This window comes from Chelonia mydas, chromosome 9 (assembly GCF_015237465.2).
Source record: "Chelonia mydas isolate rCheMyd1 chromosome 9, rCheMyd1.pri.v2, whole genome shotgun sequence".
In the NCBI taxonomy this organism is placed as follows: Eukaryota; Metazoa; Chordata; order Testudines; family Cheloniidae; genus Chelonia; species Chelonia mydas.
Window position 1 is genome coordinate 23,693,455 of NC_057855.1, and position 23,868 is coordinate 23,717,322.

Here is a 23,868-nt window from a genome sequence, read left to right on the forward strand (position 1 = left end):
CAACAGATAGATTCGCTATGGTTAGCTTTTAATAGATGTTTGAAGAGAAGAAACAACTCATCCTATGTGTAGTCACTGTGCAGTATATGAGATACTGCTCCATTTGAAATGAGTCCACTAGTTTTTCTTTTATAAATATTTTTCATGCAGTGTTTTCATGTCCCAGGTTTATTGGAAATTATTATTTTCTTTCCTTCTTAAATAGCCCAAGAAGAACAGACATGAGAATGTCATTACACTGAAGTACACGCGGAGTATTGTTCTGCTAATTTTTGGGAAACAAAAAAAGAAGTTTTGGGTTCTGCTACAATGTTTTTATTTTTATTTACTATAGATCCTGAAAGCAAAATTTGGTCCTGGTTTTATAACAACTTATAAAGTATGTACTGAATAGACTGTGATTTCAATGGAACTACACCCATTTACACCAACTGAGTGTCTGGTCTTGAGTCTGTTTCATTGGACCTGGCTAGTACTGGTGCAATTTGTGGCTCCTGTGCACTTTTCTCAATACTTGTCCCTCTAATGTTTTGATGAATGTGGAGTTTGAATGTATTACAGTTAATGGAGCAATCCTAACAAAACAGAAACCTTGGTACATCTCATGGAGATATACATTTAGGATCTGATATAAATAGACATACACACACACTTTCAGAACTAATACATATATATATATATATTAGTATTAGTTCTGAAAGTGTGTGTGTATGTCTATATATATGTAGGAGATCCTAACATATATCTCTATAAGAACAACATTTATATAGGTAGTTTTTATTACACTTGGAGATATTACCAATTGCAAGGAGGAGATCCCAGAATATCTTTGAGAAAAAAACTATAATATCGGCATTACCCGAGGAATTATATTAGGATCTGTGACAGTGTCTACTGAATTGAATGCCCAAACTCGCACTGGCTTAGTGAAAGCAAGAGCAGGCTCAAGATGATGGCAGTGATTGATAGAACCCTCATACAGGGTGAGGCTGGTTAGTTTAGACACTGCTAAAGTGTACAAATGCAATAGCCCCAATCAGCTCTGAGCCCAGTAAAATTAGATGGGAGACACTTTAATAATCCTTTTAAAAAAACCAGACATTCACATGGAAAAACTTTAAGGAAATGCATAACTAAAGTGATAATGCTCTTTATGCTGTTAAGCTGCTGGTTGCACTGTACAATCATTTTAAATGTTGTTCTACAGTTACGCAAATGAACTACCAGCTGTTTAACTGTATATAGGGCTTTTTCACCTAAATTGTGCATTTCCTTAAAGTTATTTATGGGAAGATTTTCTAAGTGAATGTCTGTTTTGGCCCTGATTCTCTAAAGCCCTTTACAGCACTCTGGTAATGTAAAGGGGCCTTAAAGTAGGTATAAATCTTCATGCTGCCAGAGGGGCTTTAGTGTAAATGAGAACCAGGCCCATCATGAGAAATAATTCCTGCCCTGAAGATGTTACAGCATAACGAACAACAGGGGGGAGAGGAAATATAGGACAGAAAGGTAAACAGATCTTCCCAAGTTCACACAGCAGACCAGTGGCAGAGTCAATGATAGAGCCCTTCTCTCCTGATTCTTATTCCTGTGCCCTACCCACTGGGCCAGGCTGCCACTCTGAAAACAATGTCTTCAGGAGTTTGTCCTTCAAGTCTCTCTCTACAGCTGTAAATTGTAAGTCAGGTGTATTGGTGTCAGGCCAGCATAGATAATATAGAATAAAAGGAATTGTATGTAAAAATAATGTCATCAGTTGATGCAATTGTCCTTTTCTCAGTAATCCAGGAAATAACCACTGCACGTTTCCTTTGTGATTTTCTCAGTAACATACACACAATCGGCTTTAGTTTTAAACAAATATTAAAGGCATTCCTTTTAAAATGGATTTATCTTCTTTTAATGGATAGGAGAGAGCGAGGATGTGTCTGATCTATTTGGTAAATCAGCTGGCCAACATGGAACACTCGTTTCACCATATTCTTCTGCTGGAGATTAAGGACATCACCGACACCTTCTCAAATATTCTGGGCAACCAGAGCAGAGATATCTACCGTATGAGTAACAGTTTCACTGCCATAGCCAAGCTTCTGATCCGACAACTGGAAAACTACACCACATTAGGAAGCAGGTAAAACTAGTTTCTCTATTAATCATATATCTGGATAAGTGGAGACATGTGTCACAGTGTGATGAGTGACAGGAGTATACAATTATGCTAAATGTACTCAATTAGTAATGAGCTAATATACAAGTACCTGCAGGGAACTTCAGTAAAGTCAGGATATCAGAGGTCCTCTACCGTCACTGTAGGCTGCCACCTCTAAACATTTTCAATCAATTTTATATCAAAATCGGATGCCATTCTAGAAGGCCCGCTCTAGTTCAAACAGGACTTAATGCAGAAAGCACTTGGCAAAATTCTATAGCCTGTGTTGTGCAGGAGGTCCAACTAGATGATCAGAATGGTCCCTTCTGGCCTTAAAACCTATGAATCTAGGAAGGAGGGATGGTACTAGTATCTATTCTATTTTGCACCCTCCAAAATACACCAATATGATGAGAGGAGGATTGCCACCAGTCAGAAGGGCTGAAAAGCAGTTAAATGGTTAAAGGACTAAATAACAAATTGCAGAGTAGGAGACATCAAGGCCTTTTAAAAGGTGGAATAATTTTGCTAGGGAAGTGCTGGAAGCCCAGGCATTTGAGTCATTTATACTGGGTTGAGCAAAACACTGAAGAATATGAACAATCTGGAGTTGGCAAGGGACTGGAGTAGATTTGGTAGGGCTTTCCCACTCTACTTTGTGATTCCCTAATCAAACATGAAGAACCAGACAACCATTCAGCAGTAGTGAGGAAGATCAGAAAGTACAGCGGTAGTCTCAGAGAGAGCTGGAAAACATCAGAGGGGAGAGTCAAGGAGGCATCTGGAAGGGTTAAGGGAATCCTGAAGACAAGTGCCAAGATTTTCAAAACAGGAGTCCAAAGACAGACTTCTAACTCCATATATAGGCAGCAGAATAAGTGATCTGATTTTCAAAAGTCCTGAGCACGTGCCAACTCCCAGTGAAGTCTGTGGTTCTACTGTATGCTTAGGACTTTTTAAAATCAGGTCACTTATTCAGGTGCCATGTGGATTTAGGAGTCTAACTTTAGAAGTCCATTTTTGAAAATCCTGGCCAAGGGCATTATCTCTAATGGCAGAGGAATTGCTACAAAGAATTTCACAACATAGGAAGTGTACCACTTTGGAAGGAGTTATAGTTGGCAGTGATAAGGGAAATGTGGTGGCATTTAAGGGAGGAGGTAACGAAAATTATTTTTAGGACCATTGCAGAAATATCAAATAATGATTCTGCTCATACACTTATACGTTGCTCAGTGTTTGGGGCACTCCTGTTTTCTAAGACTTTTGTCCCTTCTCCTATCAGAAGTAACTTAATACACAGATTTTCAAGTATTTATTTTAACTTTTAGTATTTCACGAGGAGGCTTCACCATACCTTCATCCGGATAACATGTGTATCAGCTCAGTTGACAGGAGGCATTGCTCAGATTTTCTAATGTGGAGTGAAAATAATCCCTGTGACTTTCATTTGAGAGCTTGAAAAGCCTTTGCTTGAAATAAAATAAACAATATGGACCTAACTTCAGTGGAATTACCCCAGACTTGAATTTGTCACTGTGCTTCTAAGTATGTGACTAGCTTCTCATGTGGGGACATCAACAGAAGAGAAAGGCATAAGGTTTGTATCAACATACATGAACTGGCCACTGGATTATTTCATTTCAAGAGCCTTGCAGGTGTACAGAATGTTTGACAAACATGTAATATAATAAACAATATCCCTACCCATAGAAGCTTACAATCTAACTCAGCCAAATACAATGTGCAGCTTACAAGATCAAATGCAGAAATAGGGATGGACAGCACCAAAGCAGAGATCAGTGTTGAAATGTGAAAGTGTGTTTTAGGTGTGATTTGTGGGAGATTTGTAGCTAATCATATTACTTAGTGCACTGCTGGAAAGTGTTTGGATACCAAGGTGCTGGGCTCAGTATAATAATCTGAATAGAATAGAAAGAGGTTGCTTGGCACCTGAGAAGAGAGGGGTTATTCCAGATTTCAGGAGCTATGTGGAAGTGGTATGGTATTAGGGTGACCAGACAGCAAGTGTGAAAAATCGGGACAGGGGTGGGAGGTAATAGGAGCCTATATAAGAAAAAGCCCCAAATATCAGGACTGTCCTGATAAAATTGGGACATCTGGTCACCCTATATTGTATCCAAGTCTGGGAGAAGAGACTAAGGGAGAAGGTTGAGAAGGACCTAGAAAATGTAGTTACACTCATTGGGTGCTGTAATTGGATAATGCAAAAGTTTAAAAAACTCTTCTTCCTGAGAAACTAAGTTAACATTACCTGTAGCTGGATTTTTGGCGTGTAACTGCCTTGGACATGTCTACTGAAGTTTGCACTCTGAATATAGTGCCCCAGGTCATAGTATCTCATACTAAAATGATCATCTCAGGAAACATCTCAGGGTATGATAGAGGTCTATAAAATCATGACTGGTGTGGAGAAAGTGAATAAGGAAGTGTTATTTACTCTTTCACATAACACAAGACCTAGGACTAACCCAGTGAAATTAACAGGCAGCAGGTTTAAAACAAAGAAATGAAGTAGTTCTTCCCACAACATACAGTCAACCTGTGGAACTCATTGCCAGGGGACACTGTGAAGGCCAAAACTATAACAGGGTTCAAAAAAGAATTAGATAAGTTCATGAAGGATAGATCCATCAATGGCTAATAGCCAAGATGGTCATGCTCTGGTTGTCCTAACCACTGACTGCCAGAAGCTGGGAGTGGACAACAGGAGATGTATCACTCAATAACTCCCCTGTTCTGTTCATTCCTTCTCAAGCACCTGGTATTTGCCACTGTCAGAAGACAGGATATTGGGCTAGATGGATCATTGGTCTGACCCATTGTGACCATTCTTATGTTCTTTTACTTTCGCTAGGAGTATATTTTACATAATTTGATGCATCCAGCAATTTTTTTAAATGGCCCAGTGATTAGCTCTGCACAGTTGTTGGACTGTTTTACATGATTTGATATGTCCAGCTTTTAAAACAAAAAACAATAAACCAGCTAAACACCTTCTGTTCAGTTGTTGCTCACATACTGAGAGCAGTGCTCCCCATTTCGTATACTTTGAAGAAAGGGACACTAGGAAGGATTTAATGCACAAAACATGACTTACAGTACTGTCCCTCACCTTTCCATCATAGAGAAATCAAATCAGAAACAGCTACTGCTATTTCTGTGGGTCACACAAAAAGGTGCTTTGTTTTCTCTAGGCAAAGCAGTTACCAGAAGTAACTCCATTCCCAGAGCTTGGCTGAAATCAGTCAGGGAGGCTGATGCGTGCTGAGGCTGGTTGGCTGAAAGGGCTGAACTGTGACTCTTTGGCCTTAGCTTGCAGGTGCATCACCATGAGTGCTGAGGGAGCACAGGCCAGGATCCAGGATTTGCAAGCAGGCAACCTGTGCTCTTCCAGTGCCATCTTAGCGTCACTGGGGAGGGGGTGGGGGGACTCTGTGACCCTTCCCTCATTCCTCCTCACCCTTTCTTAGATAGACTAGCTAACAAGATCACCTGATTAATAAATACATCTTTACTGATGTTAGCCCTTGCCTCACAGCCCTTGATTCAGAGAGCACGTGATGGGATCAACCCCTGCACCATATGAAGAGCTGATGTAAAGAGCACCACAAAGGAAGACATTTGCAGTGGACACCAACAAGTTTGATCTGTCCTACAAAACCTAGAAACTATGCTACATATTCATGAATGCCTTCTATTGGCACCTTAGCTAGTAACTCTTCACATCTGTACAGACATAGAGTTCTCTCATAACATCTCCCATCTTATCATGGCATCTGAGGGACAAAATGAGGCCCTCGCAGGGCTAGTCACAATCTAGCCCTTTTGGTCTAAGATGATAAACAAAAGCACTCATGTAGCTCAAAAGTGTGTCTCTTTCACCAACAGAAGTTGGTCCAGTAAAAGATATTAGCTCCCTATGACCTTTTGGGGTGCAATCCACACCAGAGAAGGTCTGTGTCACCCCTGCCCTGAACCTTGGGTGCCTTACAATGCCTTGTTGCTGTAGATCCCACCTGGGCTGCTCACAAACAGCCTTCCACCATGTACATCACACTCTGAGTGTCTGTGTACAACTGCAGCCTGCCAACATGCTCCAATCACACTCTGGCTTCTACCAGCCTGGGTTACCACATGCAGGGTAACCCCAACACACTCCCAAACCTGGATTTTCCCTCCAGAAATGTGTATTCTGTATTACACTGTCCAACCCTCTCCTGGACAGTTCAGATAACAAAGGTCCATTGTCCCTGTAAGAGAATAATATACAACAACTTGCCTTCTTAAATGGAGTTACTCACACAGTTCACAACACTGGATTAATTTTGATTAAGAACAAAAAAAGGTGTATTTAACTACAAAAAATAGGTTTTAAGTGAGTACAAGTATTAAGGCATTAAAATGAGAAATGGTTACAAGAAAAATAACGATAAAATGCTTTCTACTGCTAAAACTTTACAAACTACGCTTGGTTTAAGGTAAAATTCTTTCCATATGCTTCCAACAGCATTGCTGATCAATCTTCCGGTCAGGTTCCCTCCCAAAGTTAAAGAACTGGATTTTTTTGTCTTCTTGGGTTTAAATGTAGCTACAATAACACTGCAAAAAGCACTAGGGGGCAGACCTGGCTCTGGGAAGGTCTCAATCCTCCAGAACACTGGGGGAGCTGCCTCAGCAGGTTCCGAAGTCTGTGGTCTGGGTCCCGTCAACCTCATGTGCAATCCTCAAAACCTGCTCACCACCTCTCCTGATCTTAAAGGATCTCACTCCTGACATCTAGGGGTGAAATCCTGCCTCCACTGAAATCAATGGGGCGTTTTGCCAGTGACTTCAATGGAGCCAGGATTTCACCCCTAGATCCTAAGTCTGTTCTTTGGGTCCCCCAAACCTAGAACACAGTAACGAATAACCATCAGTGGTCTATTTCTTCATGACCTGCTGGCTGGAATCCTCCAGGGACAGGGCAGGGTGAATGTGGCACAGACCCTTTAAAGCCAGCCAGTCTCTGAAGCCAGTTGGCCTTATTTTCACTATGCTCTGGTTCTGGGAGCTCAGAGTGAAGCTTTTGCAGCCAGCTGACTTTGGAGAACCTGGAGTAGGGCCTGTGAAGCCTGCTGGTTAGCTCTGGAGAAGTTGCTTGTAGCTTCTTATTGATCCACTGGGGTTGGGGAACCCGGAACACTGTGAAGAGGGACAGTGCAAGTCCAGGAGACAGAGCCAGATTAAGGCAAGCCGGGGCCAGAGGCACAGACATGGCACGGGGCTCTGTGTCTTAGCCCTGCCCTCTTTTGAAGATGTGGTGGCACGGGAGCTCTCTTCTCTCCAAACAGACTGAGATAGTGATGTGGGGCCCCTCACCCCCACCCCCCCCACACACACACCAGGAGTGGCAGCAGAAGTTCATTCTTTTCCCTAAGGAGATGGTGGTGGCAACAAGGGGTTCTTCTAGCATTTACCCCAGCAGTTTAGCTATATCTGCTTGGGTTTTGGGACCCCTTGCCTTCCTACTTGCGTGGTGTTGTCAGGTTACCCCAGAGTAGTGGGTCTTAGAGTAAATGTCCCATTGAGATGCCTGGGGCAGTTCACGCCTCTTAGAGCTATTGTTTCAGACTGAGGCAGACATCACTGTATTGGTGACACCTGAGTTACATTTTCAAGCTGTCCTTAGTGACCATGAAGACTACATTAAAAAAAATAAATAAAAAAGAAAGCTGAGAGTCTGATGTACTCACATGACTCCAGGAGCTGGGGCTGCCTTAATCCGGCCCTGCCAGGGGATGTAACCAAGCTTCATTTAACCAAAAGTTCTCTTTAAAAGTGAGGTGGTATGTTTTATCAACTAAGTTTAGTCCAAAAGATAACCAGAAAAGCCTACAGGAACAGTTACTGAAATTGCCCCTTTCCCCACAAGTTAGTAGCTGCCAAATGGACAAAATAAATAGGGAGAAAGTATTTTCAAATGTCTAAATAAGTTTTTCTAACCCTCCATCACCAGCATCACGAACCTCTTTCTAATGCACCTTGTAACAAAGTACTTTGACTGTTCCAGTATTTGTCCCACTGAGGATAGTTCAAATGATATTTAGTGTAGTTTACAGCAAAGGTACACTAGTTGCTATTTTTACTGAGAGCTGTATAAATACCATTATGTGGAATGTGACAGGTCAAGAGGACAGAAAGGGAAACTACTTCTATGATAAAATTCAACACAGATGTCATCAAGCTCATAAATGTGTGGAATGGCCTCGGAGGCATGATAATGAGTGGAAGCCAAAATGTTGGGGTCATTCAAGAAACAATTAATTGGCATTCTGGAGAGAGTTAAATAGTAAAAAAGAGAGGAGCCCCATGGAACTGAATCATTTTTAAGGAAAACTGTGAGAAATTTATGCAACTCACTTGGTGATAAAGTGCTTGGTCAAAAAATAGATCTGAGGCCCAGATTTGTAAAGATATTTAGGGGTTGCTGCTGTGCTCAGTATTCCAATGCCTAACTGATTGAGGATCCTAAAGCTCATTTTCAAAAGCGATTTAGGCATTTAGGAGCCTAAATCTCATGGACATTGATGGGATAGCGGCTCCTAAGTGCCTAAATCGCTTTTGAAAATGGGTTTTAGGATCCTCAGGCATTGCAGTGCTGAGTTCAGCAACACCTAAACACCTTTAAAAGTCTTGGCGCTCGCTCTTGCAAAGAGTTTGTTAAAGTCACTGGAGAATATAACTGGGAATAGAAAGTAAGTCCATGTGAAATAACATGCATGTGTTGGAAAGTAGTCCAAGAGTAACTAAAGGGGAATAATAATGTCAGTTGTCATTTGTATTGTGGGAATTATAATGAAGCAGTAGAAGGAGGGGAGGCTTCACAAACCATCTGATAGAAGAGTTTAATAATTATTGATCTAGATCATGCTTGTTCACTTAATAAATTAGTAATACCAGGAAGGCTCAAAAGGTATTCCACCCACTGAAATGTTATGATATGCCTACGCTACTCCATGTCTGGTGCAATTGGTTGAAAAGCAGAAGACATTTTTCATTAAAATGTCAATGAAATATTTTCCAATCTTTTCCCACAAAATTCTAAACGGAAAGAATGCACTTTGCTGAGTGGAAGAAACCCCTGGGGAGAGTGAGAGACATATATTGCTTTTCTAATATTTGCTTGTGTATGTGTGTTTGACCCTCACCAGAGCATATAGAAAATTGAAAAAACAAAGTTTTAACATTTCAAAAGTGACCACGTGGACTCAGGGCCAAATATTATGTTACACCAATGCAAACCCAGGGCAAATCACGAAGTTGCCATAGGGCTTCAGTGGAGTTGTTCAGGATTTAATTCTTTTCAATATAGGGCAGAATTTGGCCTTCAGTCCACAATGTAGAGACTAAATAATGATAAAGGAATAGGATAGTAATAAATAAAGGAATAAAAGGATAATAAACCATCAGGCTGCACTGTGTAAAGGCTCAGCAAGGGCCTCATTTTAGAATAAAAGAGCTTCTATTTCTGAAAGTATGTAAACATCTAGCTCCTTGACTGAATGCACACTGAATCACAATTAGCTGTCCCAGGGCTTGGTGCACTTTCCATTGAAGTCCCCTTGACTTCACTGGGCTGTGGATCAGGCCGTAAATGTTGCCATATGCACCTGCAGTTCTTTGTGCTATGCCTTACACAATTATAGGTGCCAAATTAGAGGCTGAGTTGACACACCTTTAAAAATATAGCTATAAGAGATCATAGAATAAAACAAAGATCTTAATCGAATGCAGAACTTTAAAAAACTTACGCTATTCCCTGGTTTTATATTTCAGAGGCTTAGCCAAGGACAACATCAGATAGATGAGGGGCAAGAAGAAAAGTAGACCAAAAGTTAGGAACAAAGTTAAACGGTGTAACTCCACTGCCTTCGTTGGATTTAGCACTGATTTGTACTAGTGTAAGTGAGATCAGAATCAGGCCCTGAATGTGGAAATATACCCAGTAGCTCCAGAGCTACTGTAACTACTTAATTGCAGAAAGTTTTTCTTAAACAAGAGTAACAATTCAGAGTATTTGTGCGGTGAAAGAACAATAGACTTTTTATCTGTGTGCATGAACAATAACCCATTCCTTTTGGAATCATATGTTTCCATAAGGAAAAATGGATTTCTTCTAAGTAACTGTTGGCTTGGAATCATTTGACATGGGGTATTTTGCATGCATTTGGTGGAGAGTATCATTAGAATCATGTGATGGTCTATTAGCATTGCCACCTAGTATCACAAAGAGACATGTCATTCACCCCCAGAGATAACTTTTAAAAGTGAATGTAGAATGTTCATGTGTGCTGATCCAACTTAGAAATCTGTCATGGTCAATTTGAAAAAGAGAAAATACAGAATCTAATGAAGCTTCCCAACCACCATTCCTGGGAACAACAAAGTAAGCATGCAAGCCAGACTGCTCTTTGTTGTTTATTTTTATATAGTGGCTGGATGAAATTATTTCTTCTTTTTATAGGAGAAGCAAAGTCTGGCATATGGTGTCATTTACAATTCATATGCCTTTCATTTTCTCTTCCATTTATCCATCTTTAAAGCAACGTTTGTTATGGTGTAAAGGATTGTAGCTGTATTTAAGAAATTCATATGATGATATGGTACAGTAGGGTGACATTGCTATCTGCTTTGGAAACAATATGGGTCATGAAGTTTGACTGGATAAAGTTCATGTTCTAGTGACAGTAAAGTTTGATTCTAATAATTCTCCCTTAGCAAGACATGCAGCAGCACTTATAGCAGGGCATCTCCATTGCTCACACACAGCTTGTTCATAATGATTTGAGAAATCATTAACAGATTGTGCCTGCCCACTCACAGAATGTCTTTACTTTAGCTACCTCTAAGGTGGAAAGTGGTAGTAAGGTGACACTGTATTTTTGAAGCTTTTAAAGCTGTAGACCCTGACTCTATTCAATATCTTTGAACATTGCTCTGATACTTACCTATGCTTACATTCGACCTGTCTTTTAGAGATTCTACCATTGCTTCTTAGTTCAGGAGGTGATTATGTCTTTGCTTGGGGAGCCTTGGTAGTGAAACTTGATCCTCCCATATGACTGCAGCGGGAGCAGAGGTAGGCCAGCATGGCACGCTTTTGAAAATCCACCCTTCGTGTGTTTTTAGAAAGGTATTTGGATTGTGCTGCAACACATTCTCAGCAGCTGGTGGGGGGGGTGGGGGAGTGTATAGAAATACAAATATTATTCTTATGATCATCTGGTTACCTGTGTAATATTTTGATACCTCATCATAGAGAGTTGAAAAGTAATTCAGTAATAAGGAATATGGTGCCACCAAAATCTTCCTGCAAACATGTTCTATATACTTCCTTGGATATTTCTACATCTCTTGTCTACTGAAAAGTCTGGGCCAAATTCAGCTCTGGGGTAAGTGGGGCCAACTCCAGCAGTGTCAGTAATGTATTCAATCATTTTGCCAAGATTTTACACAATTGTTAATTTTATTGTTGTTTGACTGGAGGAGCCAAGAGAACAGCTTGCCTGTCTTTCAGCCATGCACAGTATGTAGGCTCAGTGAAGTATTTCATGTTGGTTACATCTTTTCTGCGTGTTAAGAATGGCTTCATGTCAAAAGGTGACATTGTTACTGCAGTGAGTCTGGGCTTACATAAGAGAGATAATGAGGCCTGCCCCACAAGGATATCCCAAGAGATGAGTATTTTGTTTTGTCCATTAAGAATGGAACCAGCTATCCTGAAAGTCCCAGGAGCCTGGTATTGGCGGGCTAGTTGAGTTTGAGCCAAGCTGTTGATTTGTGGACTTCTGAGATATAATGAACCATATTTTTAACAAAGTCACTGTTGCTTTACATCTGACAAATGGAACCAAATGTTTCCATGAAAGAAACACTATGATAACATTTCCTTTGAGAGCATGATCCAATGTCCATTCAAGTCAATGGAAAGACTCCCATTGAGTTCAGTGGGCTTTGGATTACATCCCAAGTGGGGAGGGGTGAAAACAAACCAAACTCAGTTTACTCAGAGTCTGGTCTTATTTCAGAATTCTGTAGAGCCTTGTTCATTCACATTCCTCTAATCCACAAACCTGATCGCTCCATCAAATACCCCACTACAAAATCCCAATGAACAGGGGTTTGCTATATATAATTTTATTAGAACATAGTTGACATGGTAATGGGCATACCATTGATACATAGAGAGATAACAATAGGTGAGATTAAGTCTTGTCCTACATCTCTGCAAAGATTTTATAGCCAAATCTGTAGTAAGGTTCCTTATTACTAAGACTTCATTACTTTTACAAAATGGTCTCCAGAACATTTATTACTATATCAGGACCTATTGCCTACATAAAAAAAACTAAACTGCCTATATCAAAACAAATGAAAAATTAAATTTTGTGATTCAGTATCCTTGGTTGCTTCTGTTAAATATGTTTGTTTTCATAAGCAATAATTTGCAATATTTGGAAATTCTCAATAGGCCTTCCAGTCTTGAATGTGAATTAGCTAGATTCTGCTATATTTGGCAACATTGCATTTTAACTCTCAACCGTGACATTCCAGACACCTAGCTATTTTGCATTTAATAATTTATCCACTTGGACACTCATTTTTAAAAAAAGAAAAAGAGATCATTAAAAAAATTCAAATTATGATATAATGTTTAAATGTGTGAATAGAGTTAAAAATACTGACACTCCACTCTTTAACCCTGTGATAGGGTTCTGATATTAAGAAATCTTTAAATATTACACATAAGAGGCTAAAGTATGGCATAGGTATGTTTTGAGCTTGTAAAATGTGGTAACTCATCCCTCTATGAATTACTGTACATACTACCCCCATAGTTTTGTTGTCTCATTCCCCCCCTTACACTCTCTCTCTAGGACTGCTATGACCCCCCCCCCATCAGGCTTTGGGGAAAAAACTGCAGAGATGAGCCAGCCACAGACTCCAGCTGGTAGGAACAGGAGCGGTCAAGGAAGGGACTACCGGGCATTCAGGGAACTTCCTATAGTGTTGTCTGGACTTTCTTCATCCTGTGCTGATTGGCTGTTTGCTCCAATCCACCCCTTCCCTCACAGTCTTTTTACCTCTGCTTCACTGCACACCTGTCTCTCTTACCCTCTTCTTCCCTGCCCTGTCCTCTTCACCTCCCTTTCCAGCTTATCCCCACCTAAGAATGAACACACACATGCACACACACAGAACTATGGAACTAACATACCACTTGCTGCCATCACACAGTTCGCTTTGCTCGTGTGGTCTACCTCTTCCCCCACCCTATGTCTGTCTGGTCTATTCAAATTGTAAGATCTTCAGGGCAAGGACTATCTACTACTCCGGGTTTGTGCAGAGCCTAGCACAATCGGCCCCCGTTCTTGGCTGGCCATTAGGCACTGCTGGAGTAAACATGATTGATTCTAATAAATTCAGTTTCCTCGCTGCTGCATAAAAACAAAGCTCAAAATGTTCAAACTACAGTGGCTGTAGGTAGGCGCCTAATTCCATATTTTGGCTTTTGTAAAAAGCGGCCTGATATTCAGAGGTTCTTGGCTTGGCTTGGCCCTTGGCTCTTATCACAGGCAATGAGAGCTGCAGGTGAACAGTATCTTTGAAGATCAGGCCCCTTCTTTTAGGGGCTTCAGTATGGATCTAAGTGCCTAGCACTGAGGTTTGAAAATTTTGGTCTAAGAAATCAGACTTTAGGCAAGTATCTTCTGTTTGGATGAATGAAATCCTTCCCCACAGCTGCTGGAAGGGCTGCAGAGCTGCAATATCACCTGTCCACTGCTGCTACACTAGCCTATGAGCTGGAATAACAGCTGCAGCTCCTCTGTGACACCCATTGGTAGGGGGTTAGAAAGTGGATCCATTTAGGATTGGATACCATGACCTGCTTTCAACGGGCTCCCTCCATGCCAGGGCAATTTGGCAGGTGCAGATTATTCTACCGTTAGCTACCCCTATGTAACTCCACTGAAATCAACTGCAGACAGAATTCATCACTAATGATACGACAGTGTCATCATTGAGACAATCATTTTCATCAGTGCTGTGAAATCAATGAGGTTCACAGGTGTGTTTGAGGGCAGAATTAGGTCCTATATTTTTAAGAGTGATAACTTCCTGTTAACTGGTGCTTTAAATCCAAATTTATTATTGCACTTGAGTTTACCAAACTCTGCTTGAAAATTTTAATGATGAGGTAAATTTCTAACCATTTTGTTCTATTAAATAGAAACTTGAGCTGCACAGAGTTCTAAATAAGCCCATTTTAAGTATTCTGGGGTTTCTTTTGCTGAACATGAGTCAGATTACTTAAAACTTTCTCTTAGTCAGTTTCTTCCCAAGTGCTGAGTTTTGAAATATACTTTTCTTACTCAGAATACAATTATTCAGGAGAAAGTACATGTACAATTTTGTAAAACCACAAACATTCACAGGCTCCACTGTGAGCTCTACTGTTGGTTTATAAGTATGCTATAGTAAATGGTTGTTTAATAGCTTTGTAGGACTGGCCTAAATTCAAGTGAAAAACGTTTCCCTGAGAGGTTTGCTGATGGGAATGTGGTTGAGGCCATATCAAGAGGAAGCGTTGTTTTTACCTTTGCAGATATATTGTATGCTATTTCTAATCCAGTGTTGTCATAGATATTTAATGTTTCTAATCCTTTTGACATAGATATTGAGCTGAAAGCTGTTTCCGAAAATGATTAATCAAGTTCTAAGAAGTTCAGTACTGACACACAATTATTTTACCAGATACAGTATGTGGTTCAAAGTAAGAGAGACACTGTCAGTGTCATCTTGGGCAAAGCATGACCGTGTTAAACCCCTGATTTTTTCTTCTTAAGGACAGAAAATGACGCTGAAGAAGAATCTCCTGTACAGTTGGATGATTTAAAATCTGTTATGAATGAAAATGAAGAGGATGAAAAGCTTCAAGTTAAAATACAGGCTTTTGAAGAAAAAATAAATGTTGACAACAATACTCCTGGCTCTGTGCGTAGATATAGTTTAGGCCAGGTTTCTAAAGAAGAAAGGAAGGATATGAGATTTAACAGGTATGATTATGTAAAATGCATGAGTGGCTTTCATGCATATCAGTCTTTCAATAAAGCTTTATCCAAATGTTAAGGGAATAGTTCAATTATAGTATACCTGTGGGCACCATGAGTCTAATTCTAACCAGATCTCTTGTCAGGGTGTCTCAGAGCTGGATAAGATCTTTCTAACTACGTATTTAACCTGGCCTAACATGACAAGAGAGAAGGAAGAGGAACATGTTTGTTTACAGAACACTCTAGAACAGTGGTTCTCCACCAGGGGCATGCATATCCCTGAGGGTATGCAGAGGTATTCCAGGGAGTACATCAACTCATCTAGATATTTGTCTAGTTTTACAAAAGGCTACATGAAAAGACTAGCAAATTCAGTACAAACTAACATTTCATACAGACAATGACTTGTTTATACTGCTCTATGCCCTGGTCTACACTAGGACTTTAGGTCGAATTTAGCAGCGTTAAATGGATGTAAACCTGCACCCATCCACACGATGAAGCCCTTTATTTCGACTTAAAGGGCTCTTAAAATCGATTTCCGTACTCCACCCCTGACAAGTGGATTAGCACTTAAATCGGCATTGCCGGGTCGAATTTGGGGTACTGTGGACACAATTCGACGGTATTGGCCTCCGGGAGCTATCCCAGAGTGCTCCATTGTGACCACTCTGGACAGCACTCTCAACTCAGATGCACTGGCCAGGTAGACAGGAAAAGAATTGCGAACTTTTGAATCTCATTTCCTGTTTGGCCAGTGTGGCAAGCTGCAGGTGACCATGCAGAGCTCATCAGCAGAGGTGACCATGATGGAGTCCCAGAATCGCAAAAGAGCTCCAGCATGGACTGAACGGGAGGTACGGGATCTGATCGCTGTATGGGGAGAGGAATCCGTGCTATCAGAACTCCGTTCCAGTTTTCGAAATGCCAAAACCTTTGTCAAAATCTCCCAGGGCATGAAGGACAGAAGCCATAACAGGGATCCGAAGCAGTGCCGCATGAAACTTAAGGAGCTGAGGCAAACCTACCAGAAAACCAGAGGGGCGAACGGCTGCTCCGGGTCAGAGCCCCAAACATGCTGCTTCTATGATGAGCTGCATGCCATTTTAGGGGGTTCAGCCACCACTACCCCAGCCGTGTTGTTTGACTCCTTCCATGAAGATGGAGGCAACACGGAAGCAGGTTTTGGGGACGAAGAAGATGATGATGATGATGATGAGGCTGTAGATAGCTCACAGCAAGCAAGTGGAGAAACCTGTTTTCCCGACAGCCAGGAACTGTTTCTCACCCTGGACCTGGCGCCAGTACCCCCCGAACCCACCCAAGACTGCCTCCTGGACCCAGCAGGCGGAGAAGGGACCTCCGGTGAGTGTACCTTTTAAAATACTATACATGGTTTAAAAGCAAGCATGTGAAAGGATTAATTTGCCCTGGCATTCGCGGCTCTCCTGGATGTACTCCCAAAGCCTTTGCAAAAGGTTTCTGGGGACGGCAGCCTTATTGCGTCCTTCATGGTAGGACACTTTACCACTCCAGGCCAGTAACACGTTCTCAGGAATCATTGTAGAACAAAGCATTGCAGTGTATGTTTGCTGGCATTCAAACAACATCCGTTCTTTATCATTCCGTGTTATCCTCAGGAGAGTGAGATATCATTCATGGTCACCTGGTTGAAATAGGGTGCTTTTCTTCAGGGGACACTCAGAGGAGCCCGTTCCTGCTGGGCTGTTTGCCTGCGGTGGAACAGAAATGTTCCCCGCTGTTAGCCACGGGGAGCGGGGAGGGTTGAGGGGGTAGCCACGCGGTGGGGGGAGGCAAAATGCGACCTTGTAACGAAAGCACATGTGCTATGTATGTAATGTTAACAGCAAGGTTTACCCTGAAAGACTGTAGCCACTGTTTTATAAAATGTGTCTTTTTAAATACCGTTGTCCCTTTTTTTTTCTCCACCAGCTGCATGTGTTTCAATGATCACAGGATCTTCTCCTTCCCAGAGGCTAGTGAAGATTAGAAAGAAAAAAAACCGCACTCGTGATGAAATGTTCTCTGAGCTCATGCTGTCCTCCCACACTGACAGAGCACAGACGAATGCATGGAGGCAAATAATGTCAGAGTGCAGGAAAGCACAAAATGACCGGGAGGAGAGGTGGCGGGCTGAAGAGAGTAAGTGGCGGGCTGAAGAGAGTAAGTGGCGGGCTGAAGACAGGGCTGAAGCTCAAATGTGGCGGCAGCATGATGAGAGGAGGCAGGATTCAATGCTGAGGCTGCTGGAGGACCAAACCAGTATGCTCCAGTGTATGGTTGAGCTGCAGCAAAGGCAGCTGGAGCACAGACTGCCACTACAGCCCCTGTGTAACCAACCGCCCTCCTCCCCAAGTTCAATAGCCTCCACACCCAGACGCCAAAGAATGCGGTGGGGGGGCCACCGGCCAACCAGCCACTCCACCACAGAGGATTGCCCAAAAAAAAGAAGGCTGGCATTCAATAAATTTTAAAGTTGTAAACTTTTAAAGTGCTGTGCTTAAAGTGCTGTGTGGCATTTTCCTTCCCTCCTCCACCACCCCTCCTGGGCTACCTTGGTAGTCATCCCCCTATTTGTGTGATGAATGAATAAAGAATGCATGAATGCGAAGCAACAATGACTTTATTGCCTCTGCAAGCGGTGATCGAAGGGAGGAGGGGAGGGTGGTTAGCTTACAGGGAAGTAGAGTGAACCAAGGGGCGGGGGGTTTCATCAAGGAGAAACAAAGAGAACTTTCACAGCGTAGCCTTGCCAGTCATGAAACTGGTTTTCAAAGCTTCTCTGATGCGTACCGCGCCCTCCTGTGCTCTTCTAACCGCCCTGGTGTCCGGCTGCGTGTAACCAGCAGCCAGGCAATTTGCCTTAACCTCCCATCCCGCCATAAACGTCTCCCCCTTACTCTCACAGATATTGTGGAGCACACAGCAAGCAGTAATAACAGTGGGAATATTGGTTTTGCTGAAGTCTAAGCGAGTCAGTAAACTGTGCCAGTGCGCCTTTAAACGTCCAAATGTACATTCTACCACCATTCTGCACTTGCTCAGCCTGTAGTTGAACAGCTCCTGACTACTGTCCAGGCTGCCTGTGTACGGCTTCATGAGCCATGGCATTAAGGGATAGGCTGGGTCCCCAAGGATAACTATAGGCATTTCAACATCCCCAACAGTTATTTTCTGGTCTGGGAATAAAGTCCCTTCCTGCAGCTTTTGAAACAGACCAGAGTTCCTGAAGATGCGAGCGTCATGTACCTTTCCCGGCCATCCCACGTTGATGTTGGTGAAACGTCCCTTGTGATCCACCAGAGCTTGCAGCACTATTGAAAAGTACCCCTTACGGTTTATGTACTCGGCGGCTTGGTGCTCCGGTTGCAAGATAGGGATATGGGTTCCGTCTATGGCCCCACCACAGTTAGGGAATACCATTGCAGCAAAGCCATCCACTATGACCTGCACATTTCCCAGGGTCACTGCCCTTGATATCAGCAGATCTTTGATTGCATGGGCTACTTGCATCACAGCAGCCCCCACAGTAGATTTGCCCACTCCAAATTGATTCCCAACTGACTGGTAGCTGTCTGGCGTTGCAAGCTTCCACAGGGCTATCGCCACTCGCTTCTCAATTGTGAGGGCTGCTCTCATCTTGGTATTCATGCGCTTCAGGGCAGGGGAAAACAAGTCACAAAGTTCCATGAAAGTGCCCTTACGCATGCGAAAGTTTCGCAGCCACTAGGAATCGTCCCAGACCTGCAACACTATGCGGTCCCACCAGTCTGTGCTTGTTTCCCGAGCCCAGAATCGGCGTTCCACAGCATGAGCCTGCCCCATTAGCATCATGATGCATGCATTGGCAGGGCCCATGCTTTCAGAGAAATCTGTGTCCATGTCCTGATCACTCACGCAACCGCGCTGACATCGCCTACTCGCCCGGTATCACTCTGCCAGGTTCTGGCGCTGCATATACTGCTGGATAATGCGTGTGGTGTTTAATGTGTTCCTAATTGCCAAAGTGAGCTGAGCGGCCTCCGTGCTTGCCTTGGTATGGCGTCCGCTCAGAAAAAAGGCGCAGAACGATTGTCTGCCATTGCTCTGACGGAGGGAGGGGCGACTGACGACATGGCTTACAGGGTTGGCTTCAGGGAGCTAAAATCAACAAAGGGGGTGGCTTTACATCAAGGAGTATTTCAGGCAGGACTTCACGGAGGGTTCCAATAAGAAACGGTGCACCTAAGTTATTGTTCTTATTGGAACAAGGTGGTTAGTCTGGCCTCTGATTGATACGTGGCTAGATTTACCTCGCTGCACCTTCCCTGTGAGTGACTGCAGTGTGACCTAGAGGAATGAGTCCCCTAGACGGGGGAGAGGGGGAAGCAAATGAATACAAAACAAATCTGGTCTATTTCTTGTTTTGATACACTCCATCTATCTTTTACATCTTTGGCTGGCAGCAGACAGTGCAGAAGGACTGCATGCCATCCACATCTCAGGGCTGCTCGGCAGAAGATGGTACAATACGACTGCTAGCCATCCTCATCTCTTGCCTGCCTGGCAGAAGATGGTACAATACGACTGCTAGCAATCCATATTGCCTGCCTGCTCACCATAAGATGGTTCAATAGGACTGACTGCAGGACTAAAGAGAATGACTTGATCAAGTCACTCCAAACTTAGTCCCTGCGCCCATGTCTGTCCAGGCGCTCCCGGCCGACGCAGCCAGGAGCGCCTCGGACATGACGATGATGGCTACCAGTCCTATTGCACTGTTTGCTGCCACAAGGCAATGGGTTGCTGCTACTGTGTAGCAATGCCGCACCGCGTCTGCCAGCACCCAGGAGACATATGGTGATGGTTACCTGAGCGGGCTCCATGCTTGCCGTGGTATGGCGTCTGCACAGGTAACTCAGGAAAAAAGGCGCAAAACGATTGTCTGCCCTTGCTTTCACGGAGGGACGGAGGGAACGGGGGCCTGAGGATATATACCCAGAACCACCCGCGGCAATGTTTTAGCCCCATCAGGCATTGGGATCTCAACCCAGAATTCCAATGGGCAGCGGACACTGCGGGAACTGTGGGATAGCTACCCACAGTGCAACACTCCAGAAGTCGACTCTAGCCTCGGTACTGTGGAAGCGCTCCGCCGAGTTAATTCACTTAAGGCACTTAGAGCATTTTCTGTGGGGACACACACACTCGAATATATAAAACCGATTTCTAAAAAACCGACTTCCATAAATTCGACCTAATTTCGTAGTGTAGACATACCCATACTATATACTATATTAGTGTTTCTCAATCTGGTGGGTTGCAATTTATTTTATAATTACATGATAAAAATGAGAAAGTAAGCAATATTTCAGTACTAGTGTGCTGTGACACTTTATTTTTATGTCTGACTTTTAAGCAAGTGAGGTGAAACTTGGGGTACACAAGACAAATCTACCTTTGAAAGGGGTACAGTAGTCTGGAAAGGCTGAGAACCACTGCTCTAGAAATGTTTCAGAGTAACAGCCGTGTTAGTCTGTATTTGCAAAAAGAAAAGGAGTACTTGTGGCACTTTAGAGACTAACCAATTTATTTAAGCATAAGCTTTCGTGAGCTACAGCTCACTTCATCGGATGCATACTGTGGAAAGTACAGAAGACGTTTTTATACACACAAACCATGAAAAAATGGGTGATTATCACTACAAAAGGTTTTCTCTCCCCCCACCCCATTCTCCTGCTGGTAATAGCTTATGTAAAGTGATCACTCTCCTTACAATGTGTATGATAATCAAGGTGGGCCATTTCCAGCACAAATCCAGGTTATCTGCGCCCCCCCCCCCCAACAAACACTCTCCTGTTGGTAGTAGCTTATTTAAAGTGATCATCTCCTTACAATGTGTATGATAATCAAGGTGGGCCATTTCCAGCACAAATCCAGGTTTTCTCCCCACCCCCACCCCCCAACACACGCACAAACCCACTCTCCTGTTGGTAATAGCTTATCTAAAGTGATGACTCTCCTTACAATGTGTATGATAATCAAGGTGGGCCATTTCCAGCACAAATCCAGGGTTTAACAAGAACGTCTGAGGAAGGGGGCTGGGGGGGGGGGGGGGATGTGGAAAAACAAGGGGAAATAGATAAGCTATTACCAACAGGAGAGTTTAACAGGGAACCTATGCCCACTTTTCTCCTAATTCTCTCCAGAGACACATGTACCAGTTGTGTGCGCATTTGCTGTTCCCCAGCTCCCCTTTAAGGACTAAAGTTTCCCATGTTGGGGAAGGAGTGGTGGAGAAGGATGCCCATTGAGGGCTTGATTCTCCATTGCCTTCCACCTTTGCACTCATATACAACTGTTCAGAGTGTAAAATGCTGCCAAATCAGAATTCTTCACTCACATCAGTAGTAGAATTTTATACCTCATTTACTCTGGTGCAAATGACTATACAAGAGAGTGGAGAACCAGTTCCTGAATGTTGGGGCTTGTGGTGAAGGTGGCCCAGCTGAAGGACTTTGGAGAGAATTCCAGATTTGCTTGAACCACTGCTGGATGGTATAATTTTATAATGTGATTGATAGACTGGATACTGAGATATTATAGTGATGAGTGATAGATACACTGGTGCATTCTCTAATGTGCATATGTTTTGATATATAGATAGTGTTGTCTGACTTCTTTCACTTACTACAGTTGTGGTTTGATTTGGGTTCTGAGTACCTGTTTTTGAAATACAGGTTTATTAAAAGCTATTCGTATTTGCCCACCAACAGGATATTTAGGCCCAAATTCTGCTCTGAGTTGCACCAAAGCAGCTTCACAGATGTAAATGAGAGCAGAATTTGGCCAGAAATCTTATCTGATCCTTCAGCATGCTGCAGCCCATCTTACCTCTATCACAAACCATTTGTCTTTCCCTTTATTTGCATTGCAGGTCCAAAAGTCTAGCTTTGCATGCAATCCGTACAAAGGGGATGAATTCAGACAATGGACAAGACATGGACAATGGAGATATAGCAGCTGGCATCTCTTTCACAGAAATGTATCTTAGCCAAGAAAATGACAAATTGCGTCTTAGTCCAGACACTGAAGAATCGCAGCTGGAAAATTCTTCAGTTTCACACCCAAGTATCAAATGTACAGAATTAGAAAATTTGCCAGAATCTGTTGAAGAAAACTGCCATGAAGGAAGTACAGAAACAATAAAAAATCCGGTGGAATATCAGGATAAGCTCTACTTGCACTTAAAGGAAAATCTTAGTAAAGTGAAAGCATATGTCATGGAGATTGGGAAGAAAATTCCTAGCCCAGATCAGTGTATTATTGAAGGTAAGAGCTTTGAACCTTTCAAATTAAGGGAATCTTAAAGGAACAGTTTAAAACAAGAACAAAACCCTTCAGTACTCATGCAAACTTTTAGGTAAGATTCTCTAAGCAGGAGCTCTTATGTTGGATGAAACATGTTTTTACACAACAATGTTGTTATAAACTACAGCATTTTGAACCCTCTTTCATAGGTTTTGTCCTTTCCTTCAGCAATATTGTGCATCCTGCAGAGGCCCCAAGCTGGCAGTCCTCGCACACCCAAAACTCCCTTTGAAGTTAATGTAATATTGTGCAAAGAATGCTGGATTGGGCTCAGGGTAAGGGTTTGATTCTCCTCTTACATCAGGGTAAATCAGTGTAGCTAATAGAGTTACATCAGGGTAGGTCAGAAAAGAATCAGATCCAGAATCTCAAATAAAGATGTTCTGTTCTGCTACGCTCTGATTCAAAGCCCACTAGAAGTCAGTGGAAAGACTCCCAATGGGATTTGAATTGGGCCCCTATTTACCATTGCCTCAGAACTCTATAATGATTCTCAGTTTCATCATGCAGAGTCAGTGGATAGTGTTGGGATCCCCCCTCCCCCATCCTCCCCCCAAGACCTCTTTCTACTTGGCTTCCCAAACACTCAGTTCAACTCCACATTTTATCACTCAGGTATTTTTATTTGGCATACAGCAAAGCAACAGTGAGTGGACCAGAGAACTAGATAAATTCATGGAGGATAGATCCATCAATGGCAATTAGTTGGGATGGGCAGGGATGGTGTCCCTAGCTGGGAATGGGAGAAAGAGGATGGATCACTTGATTACCTGTCCTGTTCTGTTCATTCCCTCTGAAGCACCTGGCATTGGCCGCTGTCGGAGGACAGGATATTGGGCTAGATGACCCTTTGGTGTGACTTAGTATGGCCATTCTTATATTCTTATGACTCAGACATAGGGGGTGAATGCAGGATACATCACACAACCAAAGTTACACAGCACAGTTTGCACAGTTACTCTTCATTTATATATGTTTACACATATCATTGCATTTAGTATTCATTGCATCACACGTTTTGGATTGACTTGGTTACTTTGTAGGAATCAATCTCTGTACTGCATGTTCTGTCCACAGACTTTCCATGCATGACTTACTTTTTAGTTCATCTTTGGATTCTGGACTTACCTTGTCCATTATTATTTTTTTCTTTGTAAATGGTTCCCTGGATGTTCCCTCCCCTTATCTTAGCTAGTTCAGACATTCTGTCACTCAGCTTATTGACCCATT

General features: G+C 42.6%; 1 protein-coding gene across 5 annotated transcripts in view; it reads left to right on the forward strand.

Moving 5' to 3' along the window:
• VEPH1 (ventricular zone expressed PH domain containing 1) overlaps positions 1-23,868 on the forward strand; it is a 151,749-nt gene that overhangs the window by 62,019 nt on the left and 65,862 nt on the right. For all 5 annotated transcript variants that reach the window (XR_006283828.1, XM_007067077.3, XM_037909413.2 and 2 more), the window contains exons 7-9: positions 1,911-2,131; positions 15,061-15,270; positions 22,205-22,599. Coding sequence is in view for 4 of the 5 variants with exons in the window: in XM_007067077.3 (XP_007067139.2) it covers positions 1,911-2,131; positions 15,061-15,270; positions 22,205-22,599 (826 nt within the window). In the remaining variant the exon portion in view is untranslated. The remainder of the gene's footprint in view (positions 1-1,910; positions 2,132-15,060; positions 15,271-22,204; positions 22,600-23,868) is intronic.